General features: G+C 42.9%; 1 protein-coding gene across 1 annotated transcript; it reads left to right on the top strand.

Annotated features, from left to right (window-relative positions):
- Positions 1–6,182: 6,182 nt before the first annotated feature.
- Positions 6,183–13,645, top strand: cUnh11orf16 (chromosome Un C11orf16 homolog; the record flags this gene model as incomplete). Its single annotated transcript, XM_079501233.1, has 8 exons — positions 6,183–6,413; positions 6,990–7,352; positions 8,132–8,250; positions 8,885–9,038; positions 10,525–10,765; positions 11,722–12,251; positions 12,543–12,615; positions 13,425–13,645. The coding sequence occupies 8 exons, from the start codon at positions 6,183–6,185 to the stop codon at positions 13,643–13,645; spliced, it is 1,932 nt and encodes a 643-aa protein (XP_079357359.1).
- Positions 13,646–13,802: the final 157 nt, after the last annotated feature.

The following is a 13,802-nucleotide window of genomic DNA, read 5'->3' as shown; positions in this document are numbered from 1 at the left end:
TACTGAATTTGAAATAAACTAATGTGTAATAGTAGGCTGCTCTGGCAGCTCTGCTCATAAGGCTGCTCATACAACTAGCCAATCGTATCGCGTCAACGGTGACGGTTCCGTGGTCTCTCGTGTTATGGGATCTATCATCAATGCTGAATGCATCTCACTGTCTGGGCCAGTGGGCCTATATAACTCGGAATAACGGAATCTGACTGGCTAATATACAGCCAGTGGGCCAGCCCTAAAATTCCCGGGGTACCTATTGGGTAAAGCCTACGTCCATCACTTTCCCCCCCCACTTGTAGAGAATTTCAAACGTATGTTTCAATGTATTTATTTATTCAGTGTCGCGGGCCCCTGCCAGACGCCATTCCGCGTTGTGTCTCGCATTGTTATGTGCTTTTTGACTACAAATGTGCAGCTTCGCTATGGAAGAATTAATAACGGACGATTAGCATCTGCATATCATGACTAAACAAGACAATAGATCGCCACTTTTAGTTTGCAAATAGTTTTAGGGACATGGTTACCTTTATATTTCTGACATGTAAACAACACAGTCTGTTAAATTGTCGGCATCCATGTTGAAAACAAGGTCGTGTGGGAAAAAATAGGGGTATGTGGGCAATGCAGTGAAGTGAACTATGGAGGGACTCAAAGAGAGCTGCTCTGCAGCACACATGCAGTTATAACCTTACAGAAGAAGCTAAGCACATCACACTATTTCAAAGTATTCAGCCTAATCAGAAAAAAGAAGCACATCACACCACAAACCGTTTTAAAATGTATGCAAGAATAAGACTAATAATAAGAGCCAATAAAATTAAGATAAAATAAAAGTAGGCTACTTTAGCTAATGCTGCTACAAGGTAGCTAGTCTACCAATGAATATAGGCCTGCATCTATTGCCAATGCATAATGGATATATCACGGCAGGTACATTTCAACAGAAATAAATTTGATATATATTTTTTATTAAACGTTAAGTCTAATTCGATTTTTTTTAAATAATAATTTAAATAATAATAATTATTTCTTCTTATTTTTTACATAGGCCTGGCCTATCAACACATTTAACATACATTTTCCCTAAACATAGCTTTACCATGACCATGCTGGTAGTTAAAATACAAAACACAAATTGTCTGCCTGACTTTGAAACTTTTAAAACCCATGTAACATATAATTAAGGTTAGCAAAGTGGGGTCCAGGGACCTTGAGGGAGTTCCAGGGGGTCCACAGCTAAATGATAGTTTGGAACCAAATGGACCCTTATTATGGGTCTGTAACTCTGAGTGTACAAATGGAACCAAATGGACCCTAATTGTAGTTGTACACTGTCAGAGTTAAATTAACATTGATTTTACAATATAAATTGGGGTCCCAGAGATAGAAATGCCATTAAATGGGGGCCCGTAGACTATATGTCAAATTGGGGGTCCTTGAAATTAAACATGTTGAGAATCACTGCTCGAGCTGTAATAATCTTCTCTTATGGGGTCCCTGGCATATCTTTTCAAATGGGGGTCCGTGGGCTAATTAGTGTCAATGTGGGGGTCCTTGACATGAAAAAAGTTTGAGAACCACTGGTTTAAACCACTGTTTACATGTGACTGCAGGTGTGATGCATGCACCTTACATTTCTGTTATTATTACATGATAATCTGACGCTATTTAACTGCCGCCTTATTCCACTGCTATTTGAAAACAAGCACTAATCTTCCATAAATATAATGATGATGATACACAATTGTATATCTGTGAAAAAATATCTGTCTTTAAGCTCCCTGATTAACTCATCAATCAATAAGTTGGTGAAACTTTCTAAAATCAAATGACGATAACATTGGAATCTTAAACCTGACGCCTTTGATCAAACCAGAAGTAACAAGTCTGTTATTTACGATTTGAGATTAAATGCCAGTGACCAAAACTGCATTCTTTCATCTAAGAAATATTATTAAAGTATGACCAGCCCTAACAGCAAGATGCTGAAAAACAAATTAATGCTTTTAGTTTGGCAGTTGGTTTTACGTGTAATTTAAAAAAAGTCAATTTGAGTTGGATTTGATTTATTGAATTGCTTTCAGCCATCATACAAGATAAAAAAAAAGATAATCAAGTAGCCTATAATAAATGGTGCATTTATATAGCACCTTTATCCAATGCACTTTACATATAGATTGTGCATTACATTCCATTCACACACACATTCATACAACGATGGTGGCGGAAACAATGCAAGGCATAACCTGCACAGTGCACATCCTACAATAAATGCGTCACGTCTCTGTGTGCGTGCATGCGTGTCTGGTGTCTGCGTGTGTACGTGTATGGTTGTAATGCACTTAACTCGAGAACCGTTTGCCCCACCGACTTCATATTCGACACACGCGTTCCACACCCCTGCTGGGAGTGCAGTGCTCGAGTCGGTCGGACCCACGTACGGTTCTCCAGAACCACCACAAAAGGCTCTGCTCAGGCTCTGCCTAAATCCCCTCACCTGTGCAATTTCCAGCCTCTGCCTCAGCCAATTGATTTCCATGCCAACCCCACACCTAACAATTGATTAGCCTACTTAACCAGTCCACTTTTCACAGTCTACTCACTCTACTGTATATCTGCCTGTGTCTGAAGAGGGTAAACTGAGTCCACTTTTCACAGTCAGGCAGTTTGCCCTCTTCACACACAAGCATATACAGAGTAGAGCTCTTCACGGGTCCAAAAAAATGGTTCCGCAATTATTATTATTTTATTTTTTTTACTCTGTCCCAAAAATTGAGGAGACACTGTGGAGGCACTGGGGGGACAGTGGGGACACTGTGGAGGCACTGGGGGTCCATTGGGGAGGCACTGTGGGGACATTGGGGAGTCTCTGTGGAGGCACTGGCGGGACACTGGCACTGGGGAGACACTGGGGAGACACTGGGGAGGTACTGGGGAGGCACTGGGGGGGCACTGGGGGGACACTGGCAGACAGAGTTGGGACAGAGCAGCCCCCCCCCCCCCCCCCCCCCCCCCCCCCCATGGCGCTTCGTCGGCCTGTAGGAAGAACCGGGCCTGCGCTGCTGATCCTAAACCAGTATAATCATCACACGTAACACAGCCGTTCGTGTCGCTGCAACACTAACCTGAACCTAGGTCAGCCTAAATGATCACACTTTAAACAGAACTTATTTCCCCGTTTTTCTCCTCCGCAGCGATGCGGAGCATGAGCGCACATGCAGCGGACAGAGAAAAAGAGTATATAGCCTCAGTCAGACTGGCACACAATCACACACTGAATGAATTAACAAAAAAGCACAGACAGTTCACACACACAGTAGCCTACGGGTTAGCCCCTCTCGGGACCCCCCGGTTTAGCTCTTGTCTTTCGCTACCCCGGAGGGTCCCTTACCATCGGTCAAAATATATATGGTAATTAGAGAATGCAGACAGACTTGGCCTCGCATATGTCCCTGCTGTGCTGTTTGAGTGATGGTTATATGTCTCTAAAGAAGCATATATCGGCAATAGGAGACAACGGAGACAACGGAAACCTCAGCGAACGGCGCAGAAGCCGTTAAGTATTTTTAATCTTTGTTAGACTGTTTTGGCAGCTCTGAAATTCTCTCTTCCTCACTTCCCATGTCCCGCCTCCCACGACACAACAGCATTATAAACATCCTGCATGTATGCGGTCGGCCAATCAGAGGCAGTAACTAGGACGTGCAGCTAGCCAGCCACCGTTCGGGAGGCGGGACATGGGAAGTGAGGAAGAGAGAATTTCAGAGCTGCCAAAACGGTCTAACAAAGATAAAAAATACTTAACGGCTTCTGCGCCGTTCGCTGAGGTTTCCGTTGTCTCCTTGATTGATTGATTGAAGAATTTATTAACAGTTTGCAGAATTACAGTACATTTCAAGCACAAACTCAATACAAAGGCTGTTAACTGTGAGTGGACGACCCAATTAAGCATTACACTTGTTTCCAATAGGGTCCACCATGTTCAAATCATCAAAACATTTAGAGACGTACAAATAGACACTTCTATAGACAGAACAGGAATTCATCATAAAGGAGGTAAAAAGGGAAAATAAATATATACAGTGAGGGGGAAAAGGGGGGGGCGGTGGGGGGGGATTCAGATTTTACGGGGGCCAGTTTCGAATTGCAGCCATCCGTAGGTGCCCTTTGAGAGCGGTTTTGAAGGAGTCAAGGGATTCGCATGTCTTAATGACAGTTGGTAGGGTGTTCCACATTTTGGTGGCATAGGAGCGAAAAGAATTTAGTCCCTTGTTTGTGCCGAATCTGGGTTGTACATGGTTCGTTGCACTCCCTCTGGTGTTGTGGGTGTGGACTTCGTTAACATTAAGGAAGTATCTAGACAGGTACATGGGTATCTTGGTGGTGTATCGAATCTTGTGGACCAGACCCATTGCAAGATGCTGTACTCTGTCGTTGACCCTAAGCCATTCCAGCCTGTCGAAGTGGGCAGGGGTGAGGTGGGTTCGGGGGGCTAGATCAAGTAGGAGCCTGACCAGTTTGTTTTGGGAAGTCTGGAGCCTGGTTTTAAGGGCCTTTGAGGTGCTGTGGTACCAGGAGGTGCATGCATAGTCAAAGAAACCCTGTACAAGGGCTCCTGTTAAGGTCTTCAAGGTGTTTTTGTTGACCAGTGAGGAGATCCTGTAGAGGAATCTTGTTCTATGGTTGACTTTTTTGATTACGTTGGTGGCCATTTTATCACCGGAAAGATTAGCCTCCAGGATGGAACCTAGGTAGGTAATTTCATCTTTACGTGTGATAACATTGTCACCCACTCTAACCAAGAAGCCATTTGCCTTGCTGAGATTACTATATTGCCGATATATGCTTCTTTAGAGACATATAACCATCACTCAAACAGCGCAGCAAGGACATATGCGAGGCCAAGTCCGTCTGCATTCTCTAATTACCATATATATTTTGACCGATGGTAATTAAGGGACCCTCCGGGGTAGCGAAAGACAAGAGCTAAACCGGGGGGTCCCGAGAGGGGCTACCTACGGGTCTTCTCGGATCCACTCGGATATTACACATAATGATTGACAGACCTGAGTTCCGAGGGGGATACGTCCGATTCCGACTGATTATGATAAAACACGACTCCGGACTCATGCACTCATGCACCCCATCCCGAAATTAATTGAGAACACCTTCAATAAGTAATTCTTTCCTTTGCTTTACTTAGAAAATACCAACATGTACTGAACGTATACCACCTTTCATTCAAAACATGTAGGTCAAAGTGCTTCAGCCTACATTAAGCAGTATAAGAAAAATAGGAAACATTTTTACTATAGTGTAGTATAATATTTTGTGCTCTTTTTGCTGGAGCACAATGTGAGCGTTGAAAGGCAGTTGAACCAACCCCCTCCAGACAGTGGCCATGATAATACATTGGTGGATCTGTCGCCATAGCAACCCACAGCCTAACAATGAAGTTAAAGTAGCTGACTGTGGTAGAGAGGGCTCTCTGGGGATTTAAGAACTAACGTTACAGGTAATGTATTCATGCCATATATTTCATAACATGAAAGTTTTGTTTAACGTGTGAATTTTAAGCCTGCTTGGCTAGAAGATGCAGTGGACATGCATGCAGGAAAACATTTTGACAAAATCCTTTCCAAGATGGTGTTAATGCATTGTGAGAAAATGACACTACCTTACACTATGGTCATTATTCAGACCAGGGTCCCTAGAACTATAGTTCTCAGTGTGGGGTCCAGGGACCCCCAGGGGTCCTTGAGAGGGTTCAGGTCCCCAACTACATGTTTGATTGTTAGGAACCAAATGGAGCTGTAACTCTCAAACTCTCTCAATGCATATGTTAAATAGAAAATATTCCATCAAAAGACCGTCATCAGTGTTATTCTCTTCTCTTATAAACATGAGAACAAAGATGCATTTAGCTGCTTCTTTGCTGTTTCAGAACAGAAACACTGTATGGTTCTTTGTTCACAGATTCATTTAAGAAGTATAATTATAATTTCCCGACATTACAAATCACATTTACATTTAAATATACAGTAACAGCTAGACATTTGGTTGGTTGCTTGGTGGTTGCTGAGACCAAAAGCGGTACATCACCCATAAATGCTAGGGCGACAATACTTTTGACAAGACATTAGGTTTTTCCACTTCTGCTACACTCTCTCTGCTTATAGAGCAACATGGAATCAGACATCCAGCTACCGCCAGGGGTCCAGGGGGCTGGGCCAGGGGTCCACAGGCTGATCCCACTGTTCCTGGGAAAGCGGTGCCACAACATTACCTTTGTGGTGGACACCTCCGAGGCCATGAGCTCTGTTCTGGGGTCAGTGAAACGCCTGATGATACAGACCCTGCTCACTAAAGCCTCGCTCAGGGACTCTCTCTTCAACATCATCACCTTTTCATACAAGGTAATATGGGACTAGTATAACACCTGCAATAAATATTGGAGGATTGCCAGTGAGGGAAACATCGACTTCAGAAGCTCCACCAACCATTAGGCTAGCTATTTGTTACTAGATCTTGATTTTGTGTAAGAAAGACAAATTTAAAAGAAAAAGAAAAAAAAGCTGGCCAGCCTGATGGAAGGGAAAGGAACTGGTTGGAATAACGTGTTCCTTCCACACGCTACGTCCAACCCCTGTCAGGTGAAAAGAAGGGAGGGAGTGTAGAGCCCACATTAGATAATTGACACTGGGTGAAAAAATGGGTTAACCACAAAATCGTGGGATAAAAAAATAATACAAAAAATGTTGAAAGTGGCAGGTGATCTTTTTCACTAACATCACCACCTTCTCATACAAGATTGGGGAGACCAGTATCTTCTAGCCTCGGTACCAGGCTTTCGTTTTCGTCTGCGCAAAAAAATGATGTTGTTAGACTGTCCTCCATTGTACTGGCCACTTTGGCAAATAAAATAACCATGTTTATTTGTTTTCGTTTTTAACTGTTAAAAAAAAACACACACGCAGCAACTCTTTGTCTAGGTGAACTGCTGGTCTCACCACATGCTCCCCTGTGCTCCTGACACGGTGTACGAAGCTCTCTCCTGGATCCACTCCCTAAGCTGCAGCCCCGGCAGGGACCTGCTGGCTGTCCTGAGCACGGCCCTCAGCGACCCGGCCTGTCACTCCGTCCATCTGGTCACCAGAGACCTGCCGGACCGCCCCGAGGCCGTCCTAAAAGCTCTGCCCACCATGACAGCCGGGAGGCCGCTGAACGTCTTCTACCTGTCCGATTCAAACGTTGGACCACTAGATACCAAAATACGGGACTTCCTACAGTGTCTGACTCACACCACCGGAGGGAGCTGTTATGTGCTTCCAATAGGGACAGATGGGTCATTGGAGGTGACCTTTGATCCCTTTTTTTATACCTGGGGGGAAATAAAAGTGACTTCAAACAAATATAGGGTATGCGCCTGCGTGACATCATCATCATGCTTGGAAGTAGGGTTGTCCCAATCGGATCACATCCCGATCGGAAATCGGGGCCGATCACGTCATTTTCAAATGATCGGAATCGGATCAGGAGCAAAAAATGTGATCGGGACATCCCTAGTATCAATATTATATCTATATCATGATATTAGACTGGATATTGTCTGTGATTTAGGATATTGTACTATTGTGATATGGCATAAACGTGTTCTATAAAAAATATAAATATCGGATCGGGAAAAATTGGTATCGGCATACTCAAAAGCAAATGATCGGAATCGGATCGGGAGCAAAAAACGTGATCGGGACATCCCTACTTGGAAGTTATGTGGGAACACCTACTGCGTAACAAAACATACTTTCTGGCCTTGACAGCCCATACATCTAAACAGAAAAGTCCCATCTGATTGCATTAATGACGTTAAACAACGTTAAACTCACTTTACCACTCACTTTATGCATGCGCATACGGCATACCCTCTATAATAAAATATGGCATAAAGTAAATCAATTAATTAAAAAAAGATGAAAATAAATCATAATAATGAAGAAACAAAAGTGTAAAATCACTGTGTGTAAATGTTGTCCTGTTGGCTGACAGGTGATTCCACTGTTCGTTGTGTAAATTGTCTTGTCGGCTGACAGGTGATTCCACTGTTCATTGTGTAAATTGTCTTGTCGGCTGACAGGTGATTCCACTGTTCGTTGGGGAGAACCCTACATCAGTACCAAATGTCTCCACAGTAAAACCCTGCAGTCAGTCCACCCCTGTCATCCCACACCAGCACGTGCCTCTCCCTGTGCTCAGGTCAGTGTCCTGGGTAACACTCCAAACAATTCAAGAGATCATTGCACACTTTTATTATGTTTTTTTATGATTAGAAACATTAACACAGTTGATAATGGTGTCAGGCTGGTGCTGTCAATGTCAACTGACGGGTCAACACCCGTACTCTGCATGAAAGTGACATACGGGATGTGTTATCATCCGTACATTGTGGTCCCGTCCTGTCCTGTGAAGCTCAGCATAATAATAACCCTTAAATGGTACATTTATATAGTGCCTTTATCCAAGGCGCTTTACATAGATTGTGCATTACATTCACACACTAATGGCGGAGGAAACCATGCAATTTGGGGTTCAGTGTCTTGCTCAAGGACTTGCTCTTTGACACTAACTCTGGGGGAGCCCGGGTTCAAACTGGCAACCTTGTGGTTACCATCCGGCCACTCTACCCCTGAGCCACCGCCACCCACACTTGACTTAATTGACTTAACCCTTTGCTGCTCTAGGGTGCATTATTGCATAGGCCGTTGACAAATGTCCTCCATTTCACTCGGCTTTTAGCCGTTCTTTCGAGATCTCCCCATTTTCTCGTCCAATTTTATGTAATTCTATGGGAAAATAATGTCTTGAGTTTGAACTTTGTGTGGTTCTGAAGGTGCAGTCTGGGCAATCCGTTCTGTCCAACAACTTGCTGTGTGCTGTCCGGTCGCACCCTGGCCATTACAGAGTTCTTACCAGGCTGCAGAGTGTTAGCCAGGAGGGAAGCCGATGGCCTGTACTACCTGGGCACTGTTGTACAGGAAGTACAGGTAATTTAGTGGTAGACTTAAAATGTATTTAATTACCGGTAGATGCTATAGCCATATAGCTGGCAGTATATTGTATTATGTTACATATTATCAGTGATTTATCTCCATATAGTTTTACCAAAAGGCGCAATAAATTGATGGCCCGTATATGTTATTATTTGTTTGTAAGTTTTTTTTAATAGATTTTTCAAAATTTCAAAAACAAACATCACATGACATACATAAAAGGAGGACAAAAATAAAAAGACAAAGAACAAAACATAACAAGCAGTCAAAAACTAGGACAAATGGACAACACCCCTCAATTCAGTCAGTGGTTACCGTATATCATCTGTAATGTATTATACCACTAATACACCAATCCTTTTATATAAAAATAAAAGTAGTCCCATATTAAATGGAACTTTCCTTTGACATAAGATGCAGTTTCAGTCATAAGTCGGGTCCAGTCTGTGAGCTCTGGTGTAGAAACTCTTCCAGTTCCTCGTGATAAAGCCTGCAGTCACCAATTCATGTTGTGCCTTGGTGACCCCCTGTGGCAAAAGTGTGTTATCACCCAGGAGACAGAACCTTGGAGATTCTGGTATTTCAGTCCCAACCATTCACCAAGTTTTCTCAGTACCTCTTTCCAAAAGGGTAAAACCAAAGGACATTCCCAAAAAGCATGTAAAAATGTACCATTTTCTCCCTTACATTTCCAACATCTTTTGTCTTCAACCAAGCCCATCCTCAACAGTTTCACAGGGGTGTAGTAAAAAAAACATTACATTTGCTTCTTCTAATATGGCCCACCCAACTTTGGAAATTATATTCAACCATTTCTCTTCACTTATTTCACATCCTAAATCTCTTTGCCATATAATTTAAGAAAGTATGTTATTATTATACAGTAGATACACATATTTATATTTGGACGCAGTACTACAGGGTTTCACAATACTAGGTCAGCACCTAGCATATTTGGGGGGGCACATACTGCATATTTGTTGCTGCCGGGAGGAAACCACCTAACTCCATTTTTGCATAAATCAGTGCTATTAAACACCCTTTATGTCTGTGTGTTGTTTCGAAAATATTGAACCAATGGAAAGTAGTAAAAAGTGCTTTGGACAAAACCACTTAACTCCATTGTACCCTCAAACTGTCTGCTAAAGCAGCTAACTCCACCTCCTCTGCCCCCTCTTATGCAAGTAATTTACAATATATAAAGTCACAACACCAACTTTGATGGGGCAGTATTGCCTTGTTTTCAAAATATAAGGTTTTCTTAATTTCCTGAAAAATGTATATTTTTCATTTCCTGAAAAATGAACATTTTGGAGTTAGGTGGTTTTCTCCTGACAGCAGAGATATGAAGTACTCTACATAAGTTTCATATTTTTGTGTAGTTTAGTTCAAAGTAGTGAAGCAGTGATAAAATACCCACAAAATAAATTTGTGCTGGTTAAATAAAACAAATGACCTTTTCCAATGAATCCCACAACAGGGTCGCAGAGGAGTGTGGGTAGTGGAGTTCGACCACCCAGGTAGTGCTCCTGCCGGCTTTAGCTTCACTGAGGCATTTCGTCAACAGCTTGTCTGTTCTCCGGACATGATCAACCACACCAAGGCTCACTCACACCATCTAGGGCCCGGGGACACTGTCCTGACGCCGTGGGAACCGACCCTAAAGAGATATGGACCTGGGAGAGTGCTGACAGGCATGGAGCGCAGAGACAATCTCAAAGGTATGATCTCTGTAGCTGCGTTCTGTATTTTGCACTTTTGCACAGCATACTTTTTAATCAATTTGTGAATTTACACTTGAATGTTTTGTATATACGGTATTTTGCTGTGTTATCCTGAAGCACATTTGTATGGAATTTGTAGTTTCTGATGTGAATTTCCGAACTTTTTGTTCATAAATCTATATGCAAGTATGGGCGTCTTTGCATACCTCCTCTCCCGCATAATACAGTACGTTTATGTGGACAGAGAACAACTACAAACATTCATATATCGTTGTCGGGAGAACTTTTTAGTTTTTTTTTGCATAAATCAGTGCTATTGAACACCCTTCACATCTATGTGTTGGTTAAAAAAATATTGAACCAATGAAAAGTAGTAAAAAAACGCTTCAGACAAAACCTCTTAACTCCATTGCACCCTCAAACTGTCTGCTAAAGCATATATATATATATATATATATATATGTAATACTGACTTCTGAAGAGTTTGTGTGTGTGTGTGTGTGTGTGTGTGTGTGTGTGTGTGTGTATGTGTAGCAGTCTCAGAGCCTCTGCCTGATGGCCTCAAAAGTCTAATATCTCCCCTAGTCCATTAGGGATATCCCTTTGTTCTAGTGGTTAAGATGTTGGACTTTCATGCAGGAGACCCGAGTTTGAATCCTGGGTGTTACACACACATATATATATATATATATATATATATATAATTATTTTTCCTTTCCCTGCACCCTGCTGGTGATTATTTTAGTTACATCCACAGATAGGCATGTCTATCTGTGGACATCTGTGGACGTAACTAAAATAATCACCAGCAGTATACAACACTATGGTCTGTGTCTTTCTTCCATATGTACAACACTATGGTCTGTGTCTTTCTTCCATATGTACAACACTATGGTCTGTGTCTTTCTTCCATATATACAACACTATGGTCTGTGTCTTTCTTCCATCCACAGCAACAACAGAATGTGGTGCAGGTCTGCAGGTGCTGATGTGGGACGGCAGTGTGACCGAGGTCCCCATCGACCTGGCTGTGTTCATCCATGCCTCCCACCACGAGAGGATGGTCAGGGAGCTCCCCAGAGCAGCAGCCCCCAGACCATGCCATAGTAACTGGTTCTGCCTTCCCAGTTCCTCCTCATGTTCTCCCCAACTCTGTTGTGAACAGCACTGCCAGTCAGCAGCAGCTCCTTCAGTCCAGTACTGTCCATTAAGCTTCCGTCCATGGCCATCCTTAATATACCCGCCGCCCACCACTTGTTGCGAGTGCAGTCCCGCATCATGGCGGGACGGGTTTGAGAGAGCTGAGCTGGAGAGGCAGGTGGATCTGCAGTTGGAGGGCCTCAGAAACACAGCGAGCGTTATTGAACCTCCTGAGGGCCTCAGAAACACAGTGAGGAGTAGTGAACCTGAGGTGGCATCTTCTTCTTCCTCTTCAGCTCTGTCCGAGGGTGAGGCCAGTTTGGAGCGGCCTGCCTTTGGTAAGGTGAGGAATGAAGCAGTGTTGATTTCGTCAATTAATACTATGACAAAAAAATGTTCGTCAACTACTTTTCACCAACAAAAACTAAATGGAAACTATATGAAAACTAAGCTATGATGACTAAAACTAAGACTAGAATATAATTGAAAATTTAGTCGACTAAAATCTTATGATATTTAGTCAACTAAAACAACATTAACACTAAAACATTCCAGTTGACTAAAATGTGACTAAAACTAAATGAAAACTATTCAAGAGACTAAAATCTAAATTTGCTGTTAAAATCAACACTAGAATGAAGAACAAGAGCGACCTCCCTGGAGGTACTGGAGACGCAACACTCAGGAGCCACAGCACACCCAGCCAGGTATACTGTATAAATCACGGTCTTTCTAAACCATTCGTTCTCAAACATGTTCATGTCAAGGACCCCCAAATGGATATTTATTAGACCCCCCCATTGTACGGCTCTAGCAGTCATTTTCAACAGTTTTCATTTCGAGGACCCCCTGTTTGACATGCATTAAGCCAAGGGTTCTCAACCCAGGGGTCGCGACCCCTCAGGGGGTCGCCAAATTATTTTAGGGGGGCCCCAGATTATTTTCTTTGCAGCTGAATGGCTGGAAATTGGGAATTAAGAGTTTACATAGTACATGTAAAGTAAACTTTCCCTATGATTATATCTGGTTTTAGTATTTATTTATGATGTATTTTCTCTATTATTAAGGTTATTGCAGCGGTCAATTTCTATTGGGGGTGGGGAGGGGGCGGGCGGGGTTCGCGAGACATGGCCAAAGCATTTCCGGGGGTCCACAGCCAAAAACGGTGAGAACCTCTGCATTAAGCTCATTTTAACAGCATTTCTATCTCTGACTGGGACCCCGATTTATATTGTAAAATCAATGTAAATGTAACAGTCCCACAAGGGTCCATTTGGTTCCCATTTTGCTGGGGACCCCCTGGAACACACTCAAGGACCCCTGGTGGTCCCCGGACCCCGCTTTGAGCACCACTGTATAATCTAAACTAGTCTCTGCTTGACTCAATGAGACATTTACATTATACATTCAAATGGATACAGGATGCGGTGTACAGTAGATCTGAATGTTTAGCCCTTTATTTAACCTCTCGGAATAAATCCAAATCCTGTACATTTTCTTAAATTTGTTTTTGCAGCCAAAACAGGGCCAAGGACCTACCAGCCTGTGAGATTCAGCTACCCTGTCCTGCAGTTCAGCGCCTCGCCCAATCACAGCTCACTGTTCCAATCACTTCCTGCTTCAGGAGGAAGACAATCAAGCATGAGCAACATGTTTGGTTTGGATCAAAAACGTCGACCACCTCCTATGGGATTTCAGTCTCTCTCTGACAACACCCCCACTGCTGTTTACACCTGAAGAGGAAGACCATGCAGTAGGGATGTCCCGATCACTTTTTTTTACTCCTGATCCGATTCCAATCATTTGATTTGATACCGATATTTCCCGATCCGATATTTTTATTATAGAGGGTATGCACCTGCATAAAGTGAGTGGCAAATCGAGTGGCAAAGTG

Source organism: Electrona antarctica (assembly GCF_951216825.1).
Source record: "Electrona antarctica genome assembly, chromosome: 5".
Classification (NCBI taxonomy): Eukaryota; Metazoa; Chordata; class Actinopteri; order Myctophiformes; family Myctophidae; genus Electrona; species Electrona antarctica.
Note: the sequence above shows the minus strand (reverse complement) of the source record. Positions and strands in the feature narration are given on the sequence as shown.